Below are 27,511 nucleotides of genomic sequence, written 5' to 3'. Positions count from 1 at the left end.
TCTCTCTACAACAAATGGAGTGCACTCGTCATCAAAAGTGGACAGTTTTATTATGAGACCCACATTCTCAGATATACTCCATTATTCGTATTTCACCCTGTAAGAAGAAAACAATATTTTAAAAAAATCAACAAATCAAACAATTGGTGTTGTAGGAAACACATTCATATTTGTGGAAGAAGAAAAAAAACAAAACAGGATATGTGTCTGGATCACTGGGGGGGATCAAAGCCTGTGGTCGGAGCTGAAGAGTTGGGTCAGGATGAGCTAAGATAAGGCTTCCGGTCTATAGCAAGGCAAGCACTGTTGTCACTCTGTTCAGAGAATGATACAGACGGACTCACGGCAGTCACAATTACAATCACTGATCCTCCTGAACACACAGTTGGGGGCAGTTCGAGCATCCTCGGTCATGATCGAGGAGTTGCTTGTTTTAGACCCTCTTTCTGGAAATCCTTTAAATTAGGCCTAAATCAATCTTATCACTTTCAATCAGCCCTGTAATCAATCAGTTTATTTGTCTTGTTTCTGTTTTTTCTCTGCTAAAGCAGGGGTTTTGTAAAACTAAACACTCTGGAGCCCACAGATGTCTTGAATTATGAAGCAATGTCCACATCCTTCTTTATCTCATTCTCTCCATCTGTGGTTAAAAAAAAGCATTTTCCTCCCAATTTACTCAACATGGAGAAAGGGGAATTTAACAGGCCAATTGAGGACAGGAAGTAAAGCTGTCGATTGTGCCGAGGCCACAAAAAGTGCGCCCGTATCAAGGTGTTCCATTTTATTGAATCATCCACGTGTAAGTAAGCAGGTAAATGCTTTATAATCCGGTGATGGTAGAATCATCCCTGATCATGACTGCTTGACAATGAAAACAAAGGTTGTGATGTGAATTGAGATAGAAAAACCAGACAGGTTTATAAAAAGGCAATTAGCAGTTAATCGCACACAGGGAAATGTAAACAGTGACGTTGAAGGATAAGTCTGGCCTTGATCCACGTCTGCCTTAGTGAATTCCACAGACGTGTCCAAAATAGAGGGCTGCATGTTAGTCAGGAGCCGCTGAGAACAGAGCACAGCAGATGTAGACAGAATCATGCCCGTTTTAAGAAAAACAGCTCTGAAGTTGCGAAAACTACACGGTGACATTACGAGTGTTCAGAATGAGGTGACCATGCTTTTTATTTTTTTTGCTTGTCAGAATCAAGTCATTCAAAAAGTGTGCGGGCCACGGACTATTTACCACTAAAATCAATAGAATTTTTGTCAGACGACCAAATCACACATTTGAGCTCCACATTCATCCACGTTATTTTTTCTTTGTGTGTGTGTGTGTTCCCATGACTATTTACAGCAGGATGTTCAATGTGCTATTGCTTCTAAATCAACTACAAAGCCCATTGTCGTCATAGTGATACAATCAGTGTGTTAAAGAGCTATTGAACAGCTATTGTGGCAATCACTTGGCATAAAGAGGGTGAAACGTACATCCAGACTTAACTTTGAAGGAATTGAAGGTGAGATATTCCTTTTGCAGGGTGCTCGCCAACCACATTCACCACTTTGGTGTTACATGGGGGTTGGCTGAGTCTCACTGCCTGCTGTAGACAAAGCCGTCGTGGCTGATATGAACTGAAAAAAGAAAAACAAATCTGGGGTGTTTAATTCCTTTTTGAAAGAATGAAACAAAGAGAGGGACATAAAGGCAAGTGACAACACACGAAGCAGAGTCTAACAGTCTCGCGTTGCCCATACTGCTACCAGATCATGTTGACCAATAGCCTCATCTGTTGCTAAATTTAAAAAAAGAATGATGGAGATATGTACCATTGTTTCCATTTGTCACATTGCTTACCAAAAAAAAAAAACTTTAACAGTATTTCTTTACATGTGACAAAAAGAAAGAAAAATAATAAATTGTGACACTCCATTAATAAAATATAAAAGTCAACAAAAACATTCACCATTGTTAAATATTCCTTGTGACATACTGTATTATCAACACGTAAATATCTACGCATTTCTCTGTGTCGAAACTAAAGCTTTGCAATTACACATTTAATTCTATATTACCTTATAATATTCCCATATAGCCTACATACTGTGTAATAGCTTATATCCTTGAATTTAAAACAAATAAATATTCAATAAATAATATGTATATAAATCTTTCTCTCTACAACCCCCCCCCCAGTTCATATCAAATATCTGAGCTTGTAAAACATTTGTTGGCCAGTTTAACAGTGGCTGTCTGATGGGTGTCTGTGGCGTCCTGTGGACAGAAGGTGGCAGAAGAGAGGCCACGAGGGCAGTGTTTAGATCACCTTGTTCCATTAGGGACAAAACAACTGATACACAGTTGTCGTTCTTGTCCCGCCTTTGAATCCCTATACACGACGGTCCCGGTGTTTGTGACCAGCCTGTCAAAGTCTGCCCTACTCTTGATGCAGGGGAAAAGGCTCTGGTGTAAACCTTTGAGACAGGACGAGACATCTGCGTCTGGCAGATGCTTCCAGGTATATCGGAGGCGGTACTGTGCTACAGCGCAGTCTCTTTCAGGTCATTGAGGTTTGGGATCCTGGTGCGGGATGCTCGAGTAAAGGTGGGTCCGTTCTGCCCTGGTTTGATGCCCAGCTGCTCGGGGGTAAACTGCGCACCCTCGGCTCGTTGCAGTGCGGACACGTGCCAGCTGGACTCGATCTGTCCAGGGATGGGGTAGCTGGCCTTCCGACTCTTGGGTTGGGAGGAGCTGCTTACCCCGGAGTGACCCCTGCTGTCTGCATGCCCTCGGGTCTCAGGGTAGCCCGCTTTGGACGGGGGTTGAGGGGGGTTAGGCAGAGGGGCTTGGAAGCGCAGGTCAGGTGGAGGGGCAGGGGAAGCAGGAGACTGTTGCCTCTGGTTTGAGGAAGAAGGGGAGAGGTGAAGGAGCCTGCGTAGCGACTTGAGTGGCTGACTCTGCAGGGGAGAAAGAAATACAGTTGGAAACATCCCCATAAAAAAGACAATTTTATCATGTTAACACATTGTTCAGTCCTAAAAATAGGACTTGATTTTTAATCGTTGACTCTGCGAATGAAGAGATCTATATATAGATATGATAAATACAGATATGGTGTAATCCCCTCTGCTGCAGGGCCCCTCGATGTGTAGAATCCCAGCTGTTATAGCTGCAACCACAGATAGTAACTGTCAAAGTCCACTATAGCAATCTCGCATTTAAGTCAGTGGCTGGTGGTTACCGTGGTGATGTGACTATATATTCTGGTGAGTTTGAAATACTTGTTTTTATGTCACAGAGAAATTAAAGACAGCTCTTCAAACCTGAGAGTGAGAGTCCACTGGCTTCTCTGGCCAATCACTGACCCTTTCTAGTTCTCTTCCTCTCTCCCGCTCCCTTTCTCTGTCTCTCTCTCTTTCTCTCTCCCTCTCTCTGTCCCGGTCTCGGCTCTGTTCTCTCTCCCGGTGTCTGTCCCGGGATCGCTCTCGGTTTTTCCGTCTGCTGCTGTGGTGGGAGGATGACTTGGTGCTCCTCTGCAGCGACAGGTGTTCCTGTCCATTGCCAGGGACCTAAGGACACACAGACATGGTTATTAATCTTCCCCAAATATTTACGCAAATGTTTAGGCAATGCGCCATCGTAGATGTTATCTGGTTTGCAGCCAAGTGTCATCACACTTCTCATCATGCATCTCAAGCAGCAGCGAGCAAACCGCAGTGAGGTGGTGATGGTAAAGAGAAAGAGAAAAGAAAATGGAACATCTCAGTTATTTCTGATCATTCTATGGCTACAGGTAAAAAAAACCCCAAAAGATTCCATGAAATCTAATTTATAGGTTATGCAGAGACGCCAAATCATATTTAGCATCTGTTTGAATATGACATTTATTCCAAATGACAGTGATCTCATCTTTCCCTGTAATTTAAAAATTTGATAGCAGTTGGAAAGTTTGTTTAGCTTTAGAAGAAAGCAAAAGTTTTTCAAGCTCAATCCATATAGTTGTCGATTATATATTATAGATAGAATATATAATGTGTTTCGTATTATGTGTTTTGGTAATATATAGCAGCAGCATTGAAATAAGGTACCTACAAAATATATTTAAAGAAAATAAAGACACTACAGCATAAATGATAAATGCCACCCATATTACTAGAATAAAAGTTAAGTGAAAATAAGTATGTGTCCATCAGAATGGCTATAGCTATTAATATAGAAAATTATAGTGAAGCTTATAGTTTTCAATTGTGACAGCGAAGAAAATATTATACAATAGAATTTATTTAAATTATAATAGAATCAAAAGCCAAATTCACAGCTATTAGAATGCTACAGCTATGCAAGGGCAGGTTTGTGGATATATACAGTTTTACTGTTCTACAACCTGTACTTAAGTGCAGTATTAGAGTAACTGCTCCTATTTGCAGTCCACCACAAGGCTAGGATGACTTTGAGCGCATGTAGGCTCACATGCATTTTAATGACCCTGTTATTATGCAGCGTGAACATGCAAAAGTGTTGCCTCACAAGCAGCAGACACTGAAGCATGAATCAATGCCCCAAAGCCGCCCAGAATGGGTGCACAAACGCCCGACAGTCCGGGGCCTGATATGAGTTTGAAATTCTTTCAAACTGGAAACCCTCTGGGTGGCTTTATCTTCAGGTGAGAGGATTTCAAAGCAGACGGCGAGGGCGGCGTAATCATGCGATCATATTGTCAAAGTTGGATTACTGGAGAGGCAGGATAGGGTGGGGGAGGCTGTTGGTGTTGTACCATGGGCGAGGCCACTACAGGTAGGACTTTGACAGCTGAGTTGTGCTTTAAGCTATTCTTAGAACTGAAGAGGGGGAAAAGGCTTTTCTTGATGCTAGGGTTCCTCCCGTCTTCCATGTCTGTCTGTGGAGCAGAAAACGCCACAACTTTCAACACCAACAAGAAAATGACAGATTAGCTTGGTAAAAAGTGCTTTATATTTCAGTTAAGATGATGATACATTTTTGTTGCCTGTGTAACCACAGGTTCACCCTTATATAAAAAAATGTTCATTTCTTATACTGTTGCTATTAAAAACCATACATGTACATCAAAAATAAATGGCAACATTGTCCATCTCTATGCTAAAAGTGCAGTTTTTATTTTAAAAAAAGTATAAAGAATCCAGTTTTTCTAAGTGTCTTTTATTTCTTTCTTTTGATTATTTGTTTTCTGGATTCCATTTGAAAATCACATTCTCCCATTTTTATGGCGAGATCAACAATTGGTCAAGAAGACAAATTACAAGATAAACCAACTGGAATGTTATATAACCACGAGACTTCTTTTTTCAAACACATTACATCGTGCGATTCTTCTGAAATAGATTAAAAACACTGAATAATGGCACCATTTTCTTTGAACTCCTACTATTCATACAAACAATTTTGACAGGAGGACACAACTAAAGCAAATTTTTCACACAGCAAATTACTAAAAGCTTGTACTGTTGACAGAAGCTTGCTTGGACCCTTTTCCCATAAAATAGGACAGTAATTCTCCCAGTATTGCTGAGGAGCTTTTGTCAACTCCTTAACTGCAGAGTTTTCAAGGTAAGGCTGAAGCAAGAAAGTGGTCTGGCAAAACTGACCTACAAATGGGGGGATGGAACCAAAAGAGTAGGAGTGTTAAAATGATCTTACTATTTGTGTCTTCTTCTTTTTCTTTTTAATGGCTCTGAAGAATCCTTGTTTTTCTTTCTCTTTGACAGGCTCCAGAGGATTCATGACCATTGCTTCTGCCGCAGTCCTACAAAGCAAATCGCAACAAAAAAAATTGCAAACGCAACTTCAAAAAGAAATGATTTCTTTGGAAGAACTAGACAAAGTCACATCTGCAGTACTATGGAAAGGCCCAATATAAGATAATTTTCTTCAAAACAATAGAATCCATCGACACACTTTTGCAAATGTATCATATTTTATATTTCATTGTGGTAAAATTAGGGAAATTAGCTGTGTTGTAAATGCCGGTAGCTCATTAATACGGATGCTTCATTTTAAGCTATTGAGCTCTTTACCACAAACAAATCCTGAGAAGGATCTAAGTAAGTGTTGTGACAGACTTGATGAGACAACAATGACAACATGTCAGACGCAACTGTTGCGTTAGATCTGCGGGCTGGATTTCATAGAGAACGTTTGTAAAATACACGTTTAAACTGTCTCCTGTCTCAGTTATGTAACACTGGAGTTGCCTCATAATCCCCAAAAGAGTCTCACCAGTCGAAAGCGGTTTGACGTTTGGAATGGCCAACCATGGCAACGGGATCTACGGGTACAACGGGACCAACTGGAACTCGACCCTGTCCAACGGCGTCATGGAAAGAGGAGGAGTTATCTGGTCTGGGGGAGGGGACTGAAGAGAAAATGCAGATTGACCTTTAAATGCATTGAAAAAAACGTCTCAAATATTATTCAACGACGTGTACACACATTCGCGTCTCACCTCGGTAGAAGCTGCCCACTCTGCGAGGCATGGACTCGGTGAAGATCATCCGGTTCTCCTTGGAGGAAGCTCCATCTTCACCATGGGGGTCATGATACAGGCCAGCCTGAGAAACACACAAGGTCACCAGACCGCCCGAAGACTTTTGCATGTCTTTTGGATTCGTAACGGACTGAAAATGCTGCTTATCGATAAACAAACTCTCTTATTTCATTCAGGTTAACGTAACAAAACACAGCATTTACACCAGCGGCAACGTGCAGTGATGCTTCGGTACAAACATAGAAAAGCTATGGAAGCCAGCGGCTCGGGAGGTATCTGTGGGGGTCGGACCTCGTTTTTTGAGCGCTGTGTGTGAAAAGCTGCTGTGTTGTCCCGCGCAGAGTCTTTGATGGGGGCACAGGGGTGGCCCATGTCTTTTGGGGACTGCTCACTCTGTTGGGGAGACAGGCGCAGGTCAAAGCAGACAGGAGACGCAGCGTGATGCAGAGATAACGATGTGAAACAGCCACAGCCCCGGCACTCACGCACCCACTCAATCTCAACAATTGGTGCATTTTCAAAGCACCCAGATTTTCTGTGATACATCTAGTGTCATGTTTGGGATCGAGGCTAAGCAACGATAAACACGTCGCTCGTTGCATGGCTTTTTTTGGACACTTCTTTGCTGTGACTGGCAGTCATACTTGGAGAGGCAGCAGGCTGCAGGGGTTGCCCTTTACCGCAGAGACAGGAGCGACTCCTGCAGTCAGCTGCCACAGAGGAGAGAATGTGACATTCAGCAACGAGCACGCCGTTATTCCCTGTCAGACGACAGTCGTTAACCTTAATTTTAGAAATGCTCGGTTCTGATTCCACCAGCATGACTTTATCGTGAAATCTGAAATATTTCTATGCAATGGGCTACAACCCTTGTTTATTCACACTATTTACTGATGACTTGCATATTTTGTTCACTGGCAGATTAGATTTTAGACCATATTGTATTGAATGTTCTGGCCACTAACCCGGGTCATGTCATCGGTGCAGTCTTCCCGGGAGGAGCTGACTGAGTGCCCAGTGAGGGTGGTTCGGTGCTGCAGCTGAGGCGAGAGGAGCTGCAGGCTGCTCGCCCGCATCGGTATACCCTGACCCGGGGCAGGCAAGCCCGCCATCCCGCCTTCGACTCCGTGTGGCCGATGACGCTCCCTCCTCACGTACATGGAGTGCCGTTGGGGCCGCTGCTGAGAGGAAAAGGGGGAGGTGTATCCCAGGCCATAATGATAGGACTCATGTGGGGAAGGCAGAGTGTGCGTGGACGGCATGGCTGCTCCTCCTGGATCTAAGAGTTCTGGAGCACCAGCCTCTTCTGGAAAAGAACACAAATATCACCTCGGTCAGGTGTAATTACTGACATCATCTTGTTTGACATCATGGTCTTGTCTTGCTTGCTACACTTGGAAAAAGTTTGCATTAATAGCTTAAATATCTTCGTAGCAGGACCTGGTGCTAAAGAGTTATGTATCTACGTACCTGGTGCTGAAGATTTATGCCTGGACTTGTGTCTTGATGATGAATCCAGGGTGCTGCTCTCCATGCGGATGTTGCCGCTGCTACGAGAGGCAGGGCTGTGTCCAGAGCGGTCGCTGTGGCGGGCAGAGGGGCTGCCGGGGGGCCCTGGAGGGCCCGTAGGGGCGTTGAGGTCTAGGCAGCTTGTAGGGAAGAAGCGAGCACCAGGTCCCAGCCCTGCTGTGTTGGAGTTTGGGTCGTCCGGGTGAAGTCGGCCATCGCTGAGGTTCCCTACAGATTTGGCGTCACTCAGCGCGCTGTGGCTTTTGGACAGGCTGAGATAAGATGCTGAACTCTTTGAAGAAGACGACATAGACCCATGAGCGGAGTCAGCCATACTGTGAGTGTGTCGACTGTGTTGTTTTTCTGCCCCAGACTGCAGCGTGTTGTTCTTGTTTTCCAGAAATGTGTGGCGAATGGCCTGCTGTTGCTGCTGTTGCTGCTGCTGCTGCAGCTGTTGTTGCTGCAGCTGTTGCTGCTGCTGCTGCAGCTGCAGCTGTTGTTGCTGTAGCTGCTGCTGCTGCTGCTGCTGCAGCTGCTGCTGCTGCTGCTGGGAGCGAGAGGAGCTGGGTTTGCTGTGGCTGTATTTAGCCCCGTGTCCTTGGTCTGGCAGCTTTGGTGACGGGCCCAAGTTGAAGTCAAACTCAGTCTTGCCTTTGACTTCTTTGGGACTGAGGAGGTGCGGAAGGTTGTTGTTCACTAAGTCTTTGCTGGACGAAGGTGAACGATTAAGGGTCTGGGACATGTACTGACTCTTGGGGTGGAGCGTAGGACTTAAGCTGCTGGGAGGGGGTTTGTTACCGTTAAGGAAACTCTTACTTCCGAGGTGATGGAGGTCTCCGTGTCGGGGGAGGCTGGAACATTCTTTGCTGTTGGAGCGACGGCTCGCGCTCTTAGAGTGGCTCCTGTATGGGAAAAGACATTATTTAATCCATCCTTCTTCCAAGCTTTGTCTAAAACTCTGACCAATTCACCCCACTTGGATTTTTTTCTGAATATAACTTTGAAAAGATATTGGATCCCCCAACAATCCAGCTTGAATACAAATTCATCAATCATAAATGTTCACCAGTTGACCTTCAATTACGCTGTACAAACTTTTATTAAAACAGCCCGCGCTTCTAATGGGGGCCTGCTTTCAACTGCCAAGTCCTCTCACTGCCAGAGATGCTCTGCAGGAAAGCGCCACCTTGCACCAAGCAGGCCCAGCTGGAGAAATACAAATGCAAAACATGCGGACAGCAAAATTCATTTTGTTTGCCATGACAGGAAGCCGAGCCTCTTTTCAATCCAAACACATCTATTTGAAAAGAAGCCCACTGACTACTTTGGAGGATTTTCTTTTTGCAATGTGTGCCGATCAGCAGCGAGACTCTTCTCCAGCATCAGCTGTGATTGGTGTGTACCTTCTCCCAGATATTTACCTTTTATTTCCTGCTAGTGGAACCAATTTTCAGGCGTATTGATCAAATGTTTGCACTACTTTTCAATAAAGCATGACAAATATCGCCAGATATCAGTAAAGTCACAGACAGCAGCATAGAGCTGATACGCTGCCATGCATGCAAATCAGATGAGAGAAATCCACCGTTTATATTTGAATGCTGTAGAAAAAGAAAGAAATCGGACCTGGTAGGAACAGTGTTCTCTCCATGATGGTGAGTTTTCCTCTTAGAGGAGCGTGGAGGGTTCGGAGATGCAGGAGGAGCAGGCCGCTCTCTCTCCACCTGCCTCAGGGGTTGAAAGGCCGGATGGTTCAGACTCTGCTCCGTCAGATAGCGCTCGGTGGGGTTTAGTAGCAATAAGTTCTGACGGACGAAAGACATGGAGGAAATGTGTTTCAGGGCACCTGGAGCCAAAAACCCATTTTTGAAATATATTCATGAAAAATTTAGAGCTGTTTTACCTTCATCAGATCCAACATTAAGCCACTTAAGATGCCTTGGTATCTTCTCTCTAATGTCTGAGGATGAGTAACAGAGGGAAACTTCCATGCACACACGCACAGACACACACACGTGCACGACACATCAAATTCAAAATCTGGACATTGTGAATTTCAACATGCTCAGGCGGTTAAGAATCACAAAACTGTCACTCACACTCACACAACACACATGCGAGCGCACACGCACGCACAGGCACACACAGAGTTCAGCCTTCTAAGACGTTTACAATTACTGCTAAACTGAACACCAGCCACGTATCTCATGAGTCATGGTTCTGGGAACACTGCAAAGCGAGAGAGACACAGAGACAGAGGGAGCGAGAGACAGACAGAAAGAGGGAGAGAGAGAAAGAAGAACACAAGTGTGGAGGAATAAGAGACAAACATCTTCTACCCTGATTCCATGAAAACGAGGGTTGTTGTAGAAGAGTTTCATCTGTTCTGCAGGGAGTGGCCCCAAAACCTTCTGGATGGTGAAGAGCTGGAGACACAATTAAGTAAATTGATAAGTTATTTAAGTTAATACAGATTTGATGTTTTCTTTTGTCTTATTTTTTACTACTTTTAAAAGGTCCTTTAGCTTCAGATTTGCAAATAATGGGATCTCTAAGCAAACAGAACAGGTAGATTTCTACTATATAACAACAACAACAACAACAATAATAATAATAACAATACAACTACTACTACAACTACTACTACTACTACTACTACTACTGAAACTGAAACTGCTAACTTCAATGCTAAAATGTTCCTCTTTGTGACGCTCAGTGGCCATCGACAAGACTGCCAGCGGGGATGGGGGGGGGATCAAAAATTGGCTTCAGTGTTTTCAGAGTCTGAGAGCTGCACAGTGACAAAGCAATTTCATGCTTGTTGGGTTCGTTAGTGTGCTGACAGGAACCATCGTTAGCCTGCTGTAGCTGTCTCAATGAGCACAACCCTACCTCTGTTTAGCTTCTCATAGAGCCTGTGAGCCTCAGCATATATGCATTAATGCAGGAACGCATGGGTGATGTGTAAATAAATAAAAAAATAAACATACCCTTTTAATGTATGACTCCAAATTCATGTTTTGCCGATCCCATTGATCAGTGCAAAGACAAGCACTTGGTTGGTCCAACAGTATGTAACTGTGATTTCTTTTTCTTTTTTTTTAACACATATTTAAAACTGGCTCAAACTGGCTTTTCTTCAGGTACAAGCGACCCACATGGCATTCACTGATTAATTTCCAGTCATCGTGTTGTGGTCACCTGATCTATCTCGCTCTCTCCTGGGAACAGGGGCTGTCCATCACTCAGCTCACCGAGGATACACCCCACTGACCACATGTCCACCGCCTTTCCATAGGGAGCTCTGAGGAAGAGAGAGGGCAGATGTGATGAAGCTGTAAATGGACATGATTATGAGGCTTTGCAGATGGTGATGATGCGCTCCAGTAAAATAAGTGGATTGGTGCATTTTTTTGGCTAATAAAGAAGATGGTTTATCTGAGAGGATGGTGTTGAGATGTCTGGTGAGGAATGGTGAGAGATTTGGCAGCAGGGGAGCGGTAGAGTTGGAGAGAGAGAGTATTTGAGTGGGTGGCATTCAAACACAGTCTCGATAAATGTTCCAGGGCATTTACTAAATCAGGCTACAGCATTGCAGCTAGATGACATTCAGCTGTCTCTGAGCTGGAATGGACAGTCGGTGCAGCAGCGTATCAAAAAACGGCAGCGGTAATGGAAAGAAATAAGGGAAATTAATGAAACTGCCAGGCTGACCACAAAACACACTTCTGTTCACATGTAATGTACAAAATAATGGGTAGGTAGCATTTAGGTTAAAATCTGTTTATGTAATGACAGTATGTACCAAATGGCAAAGAAATAAGATGGTTAAAAAGGAACCACTGGTCATCTCATTTGCCAAAAATCTGATTGCTAACTAATGTTAAGAACATTAATAATGCTGTGCAACATTGGGTGATAACATTTTAATAATGCTACAAGTCATATCAGAAATCAATGATAATTCAGTCAGAATGATTAAACCCAGCCGGTCTGGAAGGCACACTCACCCCAGCAACAGTTCAGGCGAGCGGTACCACCGTGTGGCCACATACTCAGTGTAGTTGGCGTCTGTTCCTTCAGAGAGGTTACGAGCAAAACCTGAGCAGGGCAAACAATAACCAGCTAATCATTGACAACAAAATGACTCGTGTACAGTGCAACTGTTTTCGCAGCTCCAGGAACATCAGAAACTTTCCTTGCAACCATCATTTAAGTGGTCACAGAACAGGAAAAGCATGGAAAATCACAACGAACAGCTTCAGGAGTGAATAATAAATAAATCTAACCCCTGCTGACTCAATGAGGTTACATTATCAAACCAGATCAACGGCCCCGGGATTGTTGCTAATTCTCAGTTCCCCCCATCCCACCGGGAAATATGACATGACAACACTGTGATGTGTCAACAACATGGCTCATAAGAAATGTGTATTTTTTTATTTGAATGACGTTCTTGGGCAAACAGCGGGTTTATGCTTCTGTGCAGCAAAATTAATTCACTTGAGAAATATTTACAAAGGTGATAAATGAACGGAGTAATTTCTCACAGGAAGTCAAACAGGAGAAATTAAACTTCCCGAAATGGAATCACAGACACTGTACAGAAATATCGCAGTTAATTTCAGTGTAAAAATAATTAAGCCTCCCCCAGAGCCTTGAAATAAAGTATCTGTGATTAAAGACAAATGCTTCTTGAGAATAATGTGACAGAGTGACTTGCCAAAATCACAGAGTTTGAGAATGTCATCGGAGCTGATGAGGAGGTTCTCGGGCTTGATGTCTGAGGAGAGTTCCAGAGAAAAGGTTGTTAACGTTCAAACTGCAAAAAAAGCAGCCGCTCAAAGTTCACAAGCTGGTAAAAACAAAGACATTTCAAGAGTATGAGCGCTAAAAATGTGGTGCTAAATATAATGAAATGTCAAATAGATATTAATCCATCTGAACGCAGCAAACACCAGAGCAACAGTTAAAGGTTTAAATATAAACCCTTAAAACAGAGTTGCACGGTTAAAGGAATAAAAAAAGAGAAGCAACTGACCTCTGTGCACGATCTCATTTTTATGACACCAGTTGATCGCTTTGATTAGCTGGTAGATGTAGCTGCGGACTTTATCAGGCGGGGCGCCGGTGGGATGTTCCTCTAAGAGCTCCAGCATGTTCTGCACTCCCCCCCACAAAAAATACTTAAATGAGTTGAGGATTTGAAATCCAGAATAAATCTTTGGGTTTCTTTCTGGAGGGGATTCCTCTCTCTGCACTGCATGTGTAACACCATGGTGAGGTTTGTGTCTCCTAACCCTCCTCTCATTTCATGTCACATGTCCCTTCCCTCAGGTGTCACCTGCCCCATTTTCTTCCCTGATTCCTGTTTGTTTCCAACTCTTTCTCATTGCCCCCGTGTCTATATATGGTCTGTGTCTCCCTTTTCCCAGTGTGTTTTTGTCCTGTTGTGCGCCCCAGCCATTCTCCCAAGTCCTAGATAACCATAGTGGCAAGAGGACTGCATGGAAATAAAACCTGTCAAGAAATAGACACTTGGCTGGATACCTTGGCAACACAGTGGGGAATACCATTATAAACAGCATAGTTCATACAGTATGTTGCCATGGTGATTTTTTTTTCCATGCTTAACTGAGCAGGCTCAGCAGGGCTAAACTTCTAGAGATGGAGCAATGTAGGAATTAGTGCATTTAGAGTGAAATTATGTCGTTGTACCGACCCTCTCAACATATTCAAAGACCAGGTAGAGTTTCCCTCTCCTGCGAAAAGCCTCTTTTAGCTCCACAATATTGTCCTGCTTCAGGGTCCGGAGCATCTTCAGCTCCCGAAGGGTTGTCTCCTTGACCTCCTCATTTTCTGTAAAAGAAAAAAAAGAGAGGGATAGGTGATATAATTATTCCCCCTTTCCTCTCGCTCCACCTCCCCTCATCCCTGTTCCCTCACTCACCCTCACTGTCCTTAAACTTCTTAATGGCCACCAGCTCATTGGTCTCCTGTAAATACACAAGGATGCATCACAAGTGGAGAAAAGGAAGGAGAAAAGTGAGCCAAAGGCCCACTGGGAACATTAAAAAAAAAGAAAAGAAAATGGTGTGTCGAAGCTGCAGGAAGAAAAATGCAATATTCTCGTTTTATTTATGCGCTGTACTCGCATGGAAACGGCCTACAGCATCCTTGGCACAGATCATGTACAAACCTCCAGCTTTCAGTTCGTCGATTGATCTCGCTGAAAAAACGAGGCCGTTACAGAAAAATGGCTGCTTTTCAGACAATGCAACGTTTTCATTAGAAATCTGTGGTTTCATCAACTGGAATCTTTTAATTGAACGACTTAAGTAAACAATTTTTCAGCATGTTTACCTTATTGGATTCTAATTTGATGTGGGACAATAGAGGAACTTAATATCAAACATGGGGAAAAGGTTTAGCTGTTTTTAACTTCATGAGGATTCTACCACCTGATCGTCTACGTATCCCAGCCTGCACTAACTCATCTACTTTGTCACCTACAAGACAGAAATTTGATTGGGTGGGTTTTCCCAACAGTTCTGCTGAATTACAAGTGTTTTCAGCACCAGAACCCTATAAAACCACAGAAGGAAACCTTTAACATTCCTGTATAAATTGGGTTTTTCTTTTGCATCTTTCCATTGTTCTTCAACGCTGGTCAAAGCAACAGTGCTGGTAGATCCACTTGCTGTGCTTATTGTGATTCGAGGATCCAACTCCTAAACCATAAGCATTGTTTGTTATTGATAAGTCTGAAACATGAGACAATTTCCCAGAGACAATTTCCCAGAGACAATTACAACATACACTGAAAGCTGCCTCGCTGTGTCCTCAGCTCATTTTCCTCTGCTGTCATTTTGTTTAGGGACAGTTAGACAACAGTGTCAAGTTGAGGCTGTGGAGCTGCCACCAACCTTTTCATTATAAACCTGTCTGATTTTTGACTTGAGAGATGAACCGGAATTAAACATCCCAGATTAACACCCCTGACAAAGCGTTCTCCCGAGACTGAAGCTGAAAGGACGACACGCTGGGAGATCCGCTCTGTTCGTCAATCAAAAGAAAATGCGACCACGTGTGACATTTCCAGCTCTGTCGCAGCACTTCGGGATCGCCTTCTGAGCCACATCTGAATTAGAGTGTCCAAAAATAGCTCCATGCTTTTCTTTTCTTTTTTTCCCTTCTGAGGAAATGAGCTGCTGAATGTCAGGACTCGTATTTATCATGTTTCCGCAGATAAAAATATCAGCAATTAATGTTTTAGCATAGCAGACGCCATCAGCAATGGTCCACAGCAACAGCTGATGTCAGCAGGTTTTTACTCAACTGACAATATTAACCTTTTATTTCAAGCATTATTCTATAAATAAATGAGAAACATGTAAATGCATTTATTCAAGCAAATACACTCGCACTTTTATGCAATATGCATTCAATGTAGCGAATATTAAAGTGAACGTTCGCATCTGTGATAGAAATGATTTTAAACAATCAACAGAAAGACACGATCAGAATCCACACTAACTAACCATCAGGCATTTCTGTAAGATTACACAATCAAAGAGTGTTAATCAGCTAGAAAAAAGCAGAGCGCAAACCTCTGCCATGCAGGACATTTCCCCGCATACTGTTACTTACACCCACAGTATAGTATAAATACCGAATAAAGGCAGTAGTAATACAAGGTTACGTAACATAGTGCATTGCGTTATGATCAAAGCCCCTCAGCATTGGAAGATCAAAGGTCAAAGTTCCTCTAGAATCTTGAATATCACCAAAATGTTACATGGCCCATCATCAACATTTCTTGAATATTTCATTAAATTTCATTCATAACTTTTTGAACTCATTTAGCTAACAGACAAACAAGCAAACTCCTTGGAGGATGTAATTGCCATAGGTAATTAACATATCACTTTAGCAACACGGAATAAAGACGCCATATAGGTGCCAGGAAACATGGGATCTCGTGTAGGTTGTGTTATTGTCATAAATTCAGGATAACACATAAGCCTCCATACACACACCCACATACACTAATACAACACTTCCACAAAGTGACAGAACGAATGCCGCAGAAATACAAGCAGCCTTCCACCGGACTAATTAAATGCTCCATCAAAAGCATACTGTAATGTAAATGTTTAAATAATTTAGCATTTAAGTTGCACTTCATTTCTTGGTGGCGCAGTCAGGAGTCTGTATGGAGTCACCTGATTGTCTGTTCGACCAGCGCTCCCAGTCTCTCTGATCCTCTCAGGTCTGTCCTCCTAACAGGGTGACCCATTTACCATCTGTACAGGCTACATATGGAATACCTCCCTCTTCCATCACACGCACACATGCGCTGTTCCTCGGTTTTTCTCCTCCACCTTTTCTCTTTTTGATCTCCTTTGAGCTGAGAAAAACAAAAATAACTGCTCACTTGCAGCGCAGCTAAAATGCCTGTAGTACACTGGTCTGGTTCTACATGTAAAAAGGATTTTTTAGATTGAATATAGGTGGGCAAAAAAGCCCCCCCTCTGATAATTTACAATAATGCAGTTAGTCAATAAAAAGTCCAGAGCTGAGCACATTAACGAGACAGTATAGATGAAAGGACAACTGATGCACACATGAATAGATCAATGAATTGAAAAGTGTATTTTTTAACATTTACATTGCTAATTAAAACAGCTGGAGGTGACAATTTTTAAAACCAATTAACTTGATCACCGAGAGCCTGAAGAGGGAGACTGGTCTGAGTGACGCTGGCTGTCAATGAATCAAAATTCCACTGTCAATGAATCAAAATTCCACTTCCATTGGTTTTGAGAAGCAGCAGATGACTTTTGGGTTTTAATGCTTCCAAGTCATTTGGTTCTGTAGAATCTTTGGTGATCAGTCTGCTGTTGACGATTGTTTCAACTTCACAGAGCTCGGTGTGGAGCACTTCTTCATCCAGACTTTGTGTCCTCAAAGTGGAATTGACAATCTTTCTGATGGAACAGATCAACCTTTCCCATAATCCTCAATGAGGTAATCCAGTGGGAGGGTTTAGACTCCACTTGATTCCCTTCAGTGACATCATTGGTGTACTGCAGATTCCACCCTTCAATTGCCTGTTTCAGCTCCCACTCTGCACCAGCAAAGATAATGCTATTCTCCAAATGTAGCTATCTCCTGTCTTAGCCTTACAATGAAGTGTTGAACGACACTGATAAAAGGTGTCCGACTGGAATTTTACCTCCCTTGTTTTCTTCCTCAGGCTTTGATGGAAGCACATACATGACTTATCCATTTTGTTAAATTTAAGTCTTCCATTGAGTAAATGGCACCAAGATCTTTGTGGCTTCCTATTCCATAGCTTCAGAGGCAAGACAGTCATCCATATAAAAACTGCCCATGATGGTATCAAACACCAGTTGGCTGAAGAAATATATTATCTTCTACACACTTCTGGAATGCAAATTTAGCATTGCAGGAGTTTGTACAGTGATGGATGTGCCCTCTACAATCAAAAAAGAACCCAATCTTGCCTTTTTTTAGGATGGTATGCTCCTTGATGTGGAATACATCAAACCATGGAGACAAACGTTGTGATAATCTTGGGCATCAGTCTGCTGTTGCCATTACAGGACTTCTGCTGTGCCACTTGCTGAGGTCCTGTAATGGTAATGGCAGACTGATGACATGAAGATAACCATGTTTTTCTCCTCGTGGCCCATGGAGTCCAACCAAGCATCATCCTGATGGCATGCCGTCCTTTCTCCACACTAAGGACGACCTCCAGCGGTTTCAATACTCGGTGGACATTCATGACAATTAAAATTCCCTCATTGGTGTCTATTTCATTATCTATGGGGATTTTTGTACATCTCAATTTCTTGGGATATTACTGCTATTAAGTGACATGTTTATGTTGCATAAACATGTCTCCAATCACTGACCAAACCAGCCTCCTCCAAATCAGATGCAATCCAGCTATAGTGCGAGAAATAATCTGTTTTTTCCTTCCAGAGATGCAGTTATTCCATGAGACCCAGTGTACAAGAGGATATTTAACTGCCTGGTTCTAGAAAGGCCTAGGTTTTCACTGATCTTAGGCCCTTACTTGACTAGACCTTCACAGGTACAATGGAAAGCTTGCAGTCTTGTCACCGGCCCCAGTGAGAACACTTGTCAGGACGACAGCCAAAGAACTGCCCATTGGACCCTTCTCCTAATAACAGAATTGAGACAAACTACAGTGTTTGCCACACACCCTGCAAGAGGTACTTCCTGCATTCCTAACTGACATGCCCAGTGCACAAACAGCTGAAACAAATTCCATTCTTTATCAGGAAATCCATCTTTTTAATGTAAGATTTCTACTCCAATAGAAGGCAAGTTTGAAGTGTGTGTCCACTCTTGTAGTATGAGCAAATCCTCTCAGGTAAGGGTCCATCATTTACATTTTTCTCTGATTCAGTTCCTTTATCAACTGAACCAGCAGTAGTGGCAAAGCTACTACCTTGTGGCTTCAAGCAATGTGGTGATAGTTTCATTCTGCCATCTTTGCTTGCAGCCTCGTCTTTCTGTCACATGCCACCGTATGTCGCTTATCTCTCAGCTGGTATTGTCTTTCTCTCACTGACTTGTTCAAAGGAGTGCATAAAGGCATGATACTGGAGGAGACTGTCATCGAAAATATACTTGGACAAATACTTGGACATCTCTTCTAGACAGGGAAGAAAAACTTTGTTGTCATACCACAATCGAGGTCAGTTCATTCTGCCTTTCCATAATTGATTTCATAGGACTCTGCTCATTGTTTATGTTCCCAGCAAAATTAGTGGTCAAAAGTCTTTGGGGACGGGTCGCTATGCTCCTAGCCACTATGCTCCTAGTTGGTATGAGCACTGGGGACCCCTGATGGTAGTATGAAGTGTTATCTATCCCTTTTTGTTTTGGCCTTGTACCTGTGGTTTGTGAGTCAATATGATGTTTGCTCTCATGCTCATCCTCATCTGATGATGCAAATGTATCAGTGTCAATATTTAAAGTTTAGGTTTTTCCTCCCTTTCTGATATAGGATTCCATCCAATTTATGATACGGAGGTCTTCGAGACATTCATTTTTGCCATAGATGATACTATATCTGTCTAAAGCTGTAGCCTTTCCTAAGTCCACTTATTATGTGCTTATGTGCTTTTAAAGCCCATTGCTCCAGTAGGTTTTTGATAGAAGAAGATCTTGATCTGTTTTTTCTGCTGCTTTGGTTTGATATACTCATGTATCATCTTGAACACAAAGGCCTTCATCTTCTTTTTCTTTGCCTTCAAGAGCCTCCCCAATTAGCTCTGTAAGGAGTGACAATGTAGATCCCGAGGTAATCCAACAACAAAATAGGAGTGGCAAAAAAAGGCAGGTGATCACCAAAAAAAGAGGTCCAGTACAGGATAGAGGGTGATAGATATAATGGAGATCCAATAGAGAGCCAGTAACATCAGTCACAACAGCTGCATAAATACACCTTGAACAACTTAAAAAACACTGGGTCCGTGCACATCTAAAACCCTGCAGGAGGACTAAAGGGCAGAGACAACGTCATCCCATTTCCAGTCATGGCAGCGACATTTCCAAAGTCATCCAAGCAGTAAACAACAGGATCAAAGCCCGATCACATATTAATATAACCAGTCATCCACTTTCAATGGGTAAGGGTTGCCATATGTGAATAAATTGGTCCATAATTAAAAATATTCATCCAGAGCCCAGTGCTTTCCCTCTGCTCTCCCCTGCTGTCCATTCACAAAATCAAAATTCACACCACTAGCACCAATAAATAAATAAATACAACAGCAATTCCTGTCTCCCACAACAACCTAAGATCAGTAGTTCTTCTTCCCAGTTTATTTATTTTCTTACACATTTTTTCACCATCTGATGCACTTCCTTATATTTACTAAACACTGAAATATAGGCTTTTGTCTGCCTGCGGACATTTTCCATATTCATTAAGAGTAGGCATGTTTTAGGGGGTAGATATTACTGTATTGTTCTAAAGCTGTGAGAGCCGTGTTTCTCTCACCATCATGTGTCTTATCCATGAATGCGAACGTGCATCTTCAGGATTTTACTTCCTGTGAATCATTTATGGTTCATGTGAAAGTTTCATGAAACATGACGTGCTGAGGGATCTTCTGGTCCATCAGATGAATGCAGGGTAGGAAGTGAATGAAAGCCAAATGAGCTGTGGAGACTCCAGAGTGAACGCAAACACTGACAGCGATCAACTGTAAATTAACTGAGCTCTGATTTAGTACTCCTTTCTCCTTGAACATTCAGATTGGATTAACACCAAACATTTCCTGCAGGTCAAATCATCAAACAATGCAAACATTTCTGGTTTTAAAATTGTATCTAGAGACGTAGTTGTTCATGACAGATATCGTGACATGACCATAAAATGACTTATTTTTAAAATAAGCAAGCCACTGTTGCAGAAAAATGGGAAGGTTTGTATGATGAAATAGCCTCGGCCATGTTGAGCGTTACAGTGCTTTTCTTTAAAGTAAAACCAAACTGTGCTAAATTCAAGTCTTTACTGTAAACCATTAAATGACCTTTAGAACAACCAAACAGTTTAAATTAGGTTTATGCTTTAAATCCTTTGAAGTGTCATCTTTTAAATTTATTTATTTCCCCCCAGTGTAATTATACCTCCTGCAGATTTCCCGGTATCACAGCCAGCAACATCTGGACACCCAGATTATCAGTTGAAGCACAAATGAAAACATCATTCTGCAGTCATGGAGGCAAGCAGATAGCATGGATCAGAAATACATCTGAGCTGGTTAAAATCACACATTTGCCACATCCACAGAACCGGGGAGGTGGTTTTCAATAGATGAAGGTTGATTTGAGCAGAGAAGTGGGTGTTCAGAGATGCTGATGTTGCTCCTGACAAGGAGAGCACTGAGCTTTAGTTAAGGTTGGCCGGTCATAATTTATTTACCACCAGTAGGGGTCTGAATTTTTCATCTGCAGTCAGTCTCTGGTCTGCGTACAGCCAGGTTGTCCAGGCGCTGTGGCAACATTTGAATCACGCCATGCTAACATGTTGCAAGTACTACCAGTCACACCTAAAAGGCCAATGCAGCACCCTGTTTTTTTGTTTTACTGCCTGACAGTGTTCTTAATAACTGATCTCTGGCACACAAGACCAGTCATGTCCTCTGATAGTACCCTGACAGCCACAAATAATTAATGTGTTGCTAAACGAGCAATAACAGGGCTAACACTGTGACATAGTAAAATAATTTGAACATGAAGTGGGTTATACAGCAGTGTGCCAGCGGTATAAAGCCTGCAGAGGGTTTCATTATCTGAAGGATTTGCAGGCAGAGTGTTATACAGTATATATTCATGAACTGTGTACATGGTGTTTGTTGCTCAGTACACAAAAATACACTGCAGAGATGAGGTCACGATTGTCTCATAACTGTGGACGCACTGGACAACTGTATCAAAAACGTGCCAATATCTGAAAACATATTTTTTACATTTTCACCTGTTTTCTACATTTTTGTATAAATATGACAAAGTTGATTAGGTAAATGTACGCCTTTCTGGTTGCGCTTGTTTATTCAAAGATCGATTGTGTTAGATTTGTCAGAATCTAGTGGTCAGAAATGAGACTGCAAGAGCTGCAACCTTCCCGTTATAAGAGCACTACCCCAACAGCAGGTTTGTCCTTTCTGGGCTACTGTAGAAAGATGGCGGCACAACAGAACAGACTATGTTAATTGTTGTAGGTAAAATTACTTTATGCGATATGAGTTTAAACGTTTCAGACGTTATACCATGATTACATCATGAAAATGAAAATGTGATCGTTTAAAGTGTCCCCTTTCTTTTTGATTAAACTTGATAAAAGTCATTTTAATAAAGAGGCCTTTAATGGAGGTGATAACAATAGTGACCGTAATCTGCCATTGACCTAATTCTCATTGATTTTAAATTAATTTTGGTTCCCTGAAATGCCAATCAATATCATATATGTTATTTATAGACCTACATTAAATAAGGACATTTACAAAATTAAACAACTGATAACTTTACCTTCTATGCCATGGGTGTTTAACCATTATCTCTTATAACAGTGTGTTTGTTTTATAGTTGTTCCCACAAAGTACCAGAGTAATAGGTAACACTTTAATACTGTTATTACTCCAGAGTACTTGAAAACTAACTTCTTCAGTGGAGGTTTAGTGAACAAATCAACAAAAGTATACATATCAACAACAGATTGATATGTAACAGAAAAGTTATTTTCCATGTTCACTCAAATAAGAGAATATTGGCATTATTTTAAACAATTAAAATAAGTGTCATTTAAATATGTGCAGCTGAAGGCTGAACAGCTCTTAACAAAACAAAGCACTTAAGCCATCTCATCTTACTCTAAGTTTACGACCTGTATCATCATCAGAATTGTGTTTATCTGGAATTAAAGCACAAAAATGTCTTGGTATTTGCATGTAAATGGAAGTTGGGTGTGTAAGAACGATTATCTTACCTTGTGCCTGCACTTAAGCACCACCCCGTATGCTCCTGAACAGAGAAATGAAGAAAAGATCAGTGATAATTGAGGTCAAGTCATTTTTCATCATTATAGTTACAGTCAGGTCTTGTGAACCTTGAACAAGTGTCTACAAAGCAAAAACAGTTAGAAAGAACAGCAGAGAAACAGAGTTAACAGGTGAGATGGCCGCAAGCACCTCCACATTTAGACTTATATACTGAGAGGATTCTCATCAAAGCGCCGAACTCTAACCTAATTCTACTCTTAAATCCAAGTCTCAACCTTCAATCAGGGGGGTCTGATGAAGTGAAGACCAAACAAAATGTCGCAACTCTGCAAAAACATCTTCACCTTGCCAGTGCAGTGTGTAAGCTGGCCCTCACTCTGTAACATGTACTAGAACACACATACACACACACACACACACACACACACACACACACACACACACACACACACACACAGAGTGTTGTACATCAGCTATGTAGAGGGAGATAATCATTGAGCCGAAGTCACATAAGTCTGTAGTGTGACACACTATTAATGATTAATCCAATTTAAAATCAAATTCCAGAAACTGTTTTTTCATTTCTGAACAAATCCACTGCATCACCCATCACCAGGAAACCCAAGACAGAACAACAGAACCTCATAAGGTCTTTTGCACCACATCACCACAAAGCATACATTCGTTGGGGATTCCTCCGCACCAACGTCAGCAACGCCGAAGTGAAAAAGTTTCAATAAAAAAACCCAAAACAAGCAAAATCATTTTAATCATTATACATGTTTGACAGCCTCAACTGTGTGCATAGTGTATTTCTTTTTTTCTTTTAAATCTTTCAGCTGACAGTGCAAGTTTCATAATGTGCCACAATTGTCTTGTCTTCCGGTGACCTTGTCCCTTGGTTTTGCATCACAAAAGCAACCTTCTTTCTTAATGCCGTCCAGATTTTTGACTGGTTTTCTTACTTAACAGAAGCTAATTAGACATTGATGCAAACTGGTGTGGGACAACTTTTTAATTTGGGGGGTCACATTGACAATTTGACAGGGGACCAGGCACATGTGTGCTTATGTGAACTAATGTAAATGGCCTTATAAAAGGCATTGGCCTTTAACAGGCAGCAATGCATGAGTATGACAGGCTTATCATTCAAATTACTGAATACACTTATTTCGTAACAGAGCAATTCATGTTTTATTTCTTGCTTGTTAGCATAGTTAACATGCTTTGATGCAAAGTGACCATTGGTTTTGCATTCTTTAAAAACTGAAGCAGTTTCCTGACATATCTGACATCCAGCCAATGATCGGATCAGTGAAAATATATGTTGCTGCCCACTGCTTAATAAACACTCGTCACGGAGTGTACAATTTTATTTTCTTTGGTCTGGTTATTTTCAACGTGCAATGTGAAAATGTGAAGTTAAGAGTAATGCTGCATCCATGCACATTTGGAAACATTGGAGAAACAAGTTCTGACTTGATCAAGATCAAAATAAATGTGATTTTATTATAATTGGGAACAAGTAAATTGGGCCGGATTATGAAGCCCAACAAGCCCTAGTTTGCCAATGGCTGATATAAACAAATCTGCACGTGTGACCTTTTATTAACATTTCAATAAATGTTTCAGAAGAGGTGATAAACATTAATATATTAACTTGCATGCATGACATAAGTGTATCGACCCTTAGCTTTATTGGACGGTAGTTCTTTTCTATCTTTTTACTTCATCAACTATAGCTTTTAACAATTATGTGCGTAATTACAACAAATTATTGAAATCTTGTCAAGCTCCCAACAGCTAGCAACACCAGACTTTAACAGCAGAAATCTCATTCCGCAGTTTCTGTCTTCACCACTAAATGTGACCAAATCTCACCTGCTGAAGCTTAAATGGAGAATCAACTTTTGAATTATATCAAAGATATCTGGTTTAAAAAAATGTACATTACATTCTTAAAACATCAATCAATCCAACCTTATCGTGTGCAGAATATTGGAATATTGGAGTGTGTTCCAGCACAATGGAAGGAATTAAATGAAAAGGATGTGAGACTGTGACGTCGGGGTCCACAATTATGGACGTCCAGTCGAAACGTGATCTATAAATATTCAGCACAACCACTCACCTTCTCCCACAATGCCAAGGACTTCAAACTTATTCATCACATCACAGAGGGGTGGGGTTCCTCCTGCAGACGAAATAAGCTCTTGGGTTTTAATGAGGGAAGTCCTGTTTTGAGCGATGGCTGATGGAGCAAACTGTGGCGCTCAGGAGCGACGTAGCCAGCATCTGATCACGGCCCATCTTCCTTCTCTCTCATCCACCCCCTTCCGCTTTTTTTTCTTAAAAAAGTCACTTTTTTAACGACAGATCTCTTCTAGTGCTCTCAGGATTCCATGCTTGGGGGCTTCTTATCCTTAATTTCTATCCAGAGCTCATCGCAGTACCTGGAGGAGGACAAATATCACAAATATCAGGATGTGTGATTATTCTCACATTCATCATTCCAGACGCTAACAGCAGCTCCTGCAGGGGAATACTATGTGCAAGATGGCCTTTCTTGGAGGTCATATTTAAATCATGACTTCATTTCATCCCGTCGTTTCCTGTCAGATCAGAAGATGCAAAAAGCACCTGTCAAGTGGGGAAGTGTACGAGTCTGCCTCAGTGTCCAACACCTTTGTGCACACAGGCTCCTAAAGCCGTGATTTTTTGTTCTATATTGGAATGCAACAACAAACTGCTCTCAAGGGTTAATGATCTTAAATCAGAAACAGCCATCTAACCCTGCTGTAGATAGGTGGACCCATTTAGAATGACAGGATATGGAAAATCTGACCAAATGCAATCCAAACCTAGAAAAGCACTCAGAGTGCTGAGTCCCACCAAGCAGGTAGGTCCCCCCTTAATGATCCTTACAGCTGTAGTACAGTATATACACATATATACAGTAGTAATTCAAGGTTACGCAACATAGGAGCTTGCCATATGATCAAAGCCCCTTGCCGAGATCAAAGGTTGAAGTCCCTCTGGAATCCGGAACATCATCAACTTTAATCAGCTCTTCTTACTACTTACTAGTTCCTTTGCCCACTGTCAGCATTTCTTCAAATTTGATTAAAATCCATGGAGTTATTATGTTCCCAACAGATTAACGACAGCTGTCAAATATCCTCCTTGGCTGAGGTTAAAAAAAAAAAGAACACCCACAGTATAAACAAGACAGTGTTGTCCACATAAGTCATTTTGTTTAATTTATTCTGATTAAAGGAACTAGCACCAGTAGTAACAGTCAGTAACAGGTGGGAAATAGTATTACTCTATTTGATTCCACGTAAACTGTCGCTAAAGAACTAAGGCAGAACTAAAAACCCAACTGATACAGAACATGTACACACAACATTTACTCTTGAACTCTTAGGGAAAAGTCTGTAGTTATCAAATTTCTGTTGTGTAACACAATTGCTGTTGGGTTGGAACCAGCCGAGCTTCTCACAATATCACTCCACCATCATTTGTATAACACTTGATTTATTCAGCAGTGAAGAAAGAAAATGTTCATTTGGCTCATGTGTCCGTGTGGGCGTTTTCCTATGCAGCTTACACTCCAAAGGGAAGTGATAAGGTGGATGTTGAGGCCATCGCTTGCCAGTCAGTTTAGGATAATGCCGCCACTGGTGAGATATTAGACCGGTTTCGTGTCTTACTCGACAGAATATACGTCGAGAGCCTGGAACTGGAGCTAAAAGGCTGCTCTTCCTCCTGCAATCTGTGGATTCTTCCTTAAACGATCCCATCAGGGTCTGCTCATTGATAAACTGCTGCTTTCCCCCATGGTGCCGTCACGCAAAGAGCTGGCTGATGGAAACAAGATGCAAATATCCCCGTGTTTTCCACGGGGATATTTGCACCTGAGGGCGAATGCGTGCACAGAACACGGTGGAATGACTGACTTTTGGAACGTAAATTTAAGGCAGGTGCATGCGTCAGTCCACGTGCACGAAAAGATGAGGTGTGTGTGTGTGAGAGAGAGAGAGGGGGGCTAGTATTCCTGCCTCTCTCTCTGCACCGAAACTGCGTCTCTCTCATCGCTGCGGTGCGGAGCGCACCACCATTCCACCTTCGTCCACGCGTTTCTCAGCCTACACAGCACCAGTGCATAAATTATATCCAAGCCCAGTTCACGGACCCGTGTTCACGACAGCGTTGCACAACAAGATCCGCAAAGAGCCCCCGAAACCCCATAATTACACACCAGTTCGCGCTAAATGACACAAAACCAAGAGGGAAAAAAAGGCCAGCGCATCTCTTTTACCTCCTGGTGTGATCTGTCGTCTGTGTAAGGTGCGAATGTTCTGTCTCTCAAACACAAAGCGTCTTGCTCCCTAAAAATAAATAGCCGAGGAGACGTAGAAACATCATGTGGAGCGACATTAGGAGGGGAAGCCCGGGCCTGCATCGTGACACAATCAAAGATGGACTTACTCAATGTCTGGATAGAGGTGAGGATGATTCCGCAGGCACTGCGCCGATGAAGGGGTATCCATGGACCATCCGTAGTTCTGTGGAGCCTCCGTGTTCATGGCCTCAGCATCAGCTGGTTATAGCAGAAAAAAAAACCAAAAAAAAAAATCGTCATTCTTGTGAGCGACGTTGCGCACAGCCAATAGAAACGCGGACGAGCGCGCGTTCCAGCACTGCTGGTGCCATTCTCGGCTGTGATGAATAAAACTTTGCGCTGGCAATGGTCTATACTGCAAACGCAGCCAATTACCTTCCAATTAGAGACATTGTGCAGGGCGTCAGCGGGCGTCGGTGCTGTGGCCGCGTCCCTCTCGGTCAGTTGATGGCGTAAGTGATTAAAAATCTTCCTGCAGCGTCTGCCTCCCCCCGTCCCCACCTACACCT

The 27,511-nt window shown here is 42.3% G+C and overlaps 1 protein-coding gene across 3 annotated transcripts; it reads right to left on the bottom strand.

The window, feature by feature from the left end:
* Window positions 1-28: 28 nt before the first annotated feature.
* Window positions 29-27,511, bottom strand: cdkl5 (cyclin dependent kinase like 5). 3 transcript variants are annotated; one of them, XM_029846095.1, is made up of 22 exons: window positions 27,378-27,511; window positions 27,089-27,200; window positions 24,729-25,050; window positions 22,585-22,619; window positions 13,981-14,026; window positions 13,753-13,889; window positions 13,072-13,192; window positions 12,754-12,813; window positions 12,041-12,131; window positions 11,232-11,334; window positions 10,370-10,456; window positions 9,934-10,014; window positions 9,657-9,835; window positions 7,992-8,932; window positions 7,487-7,827; window positions 6,813-6,914; window positions 6,480-6,585; window positions 6,254-6,389; window positions 5,675-5,780; window positions 4,731-4,895; window positions 3,364-3,567; window positions 29-2,955 (listed from the first exon to the last, which is right to left on the bottom strand). In XM_029846095.1, the coding sequence occupies exons 3-22, from the start codon at window positions 24,763-24,765 to the stop codon at window positions 2,539-2,541; spliced, it is 3,495 nt and encodes a 1,164-aa protein (XP_029701955.1). In that variant the 5' UTR covers window positions 24,766-25,050; window positions 27,089-27,200; window positions 27,378-27,511; the 3' UTR covers window positions 29-2,538. The 3 variants fall into 3 exon arrangements, with proteins under 3 accessions (XP_029701955.1, XP_029701954.1, XP_029701956.1); XM_029846094.1 differs by having other exon boundaries at window positions 3,322-3,567; window positions 27,378-27,510; XM_029846096.1 differs by having other exon boundaries at window positions 2,539-2,955; window positions 3,322-3,567; window positions 4,773-4,895.

This window comes from Takifugu rubripes, chromosome 13 (genome assembly GCF_901000725.2).
Source record: "Takifugu rubripes chromosome 13, fTakRub1.2, whole genome shotgun sequence".
Lineage (NCBI taxonomy): Eukaryota > Metazoa > Chordata > Actinopteri > Tetraodontiformes > Tetraodontidae > Takifugu > Takifugu rubripes.
The sequence above is the reverse complement of the archived record's forward strand: the minus strand, read 5'-3'. Positions and strand labels throughout refer to the sequence as shown.

Coding starts and splice junctions, on each gene's coding strand:
- cdkl5 (XM_029846094.1), bottom strand. CDS start 24,765: ATGAATAAGTTTGAAGTCCTTGGCATTGTGGGAGAAG. Junction 6,586..6,812: donor CACAGCGCTCAAAAAACGAG/GTCCGACCCCCA, acceptor TGTGTTTCTCAG/GCTGGCCTGTATCATGACCC. Junction 4,896..5,674: donor AAAAGAAGAAGACACAAATA/GTAAGATCATTT, acceptor TCTGCTCCACAG/ACAGACATGGAAGACGGGAG.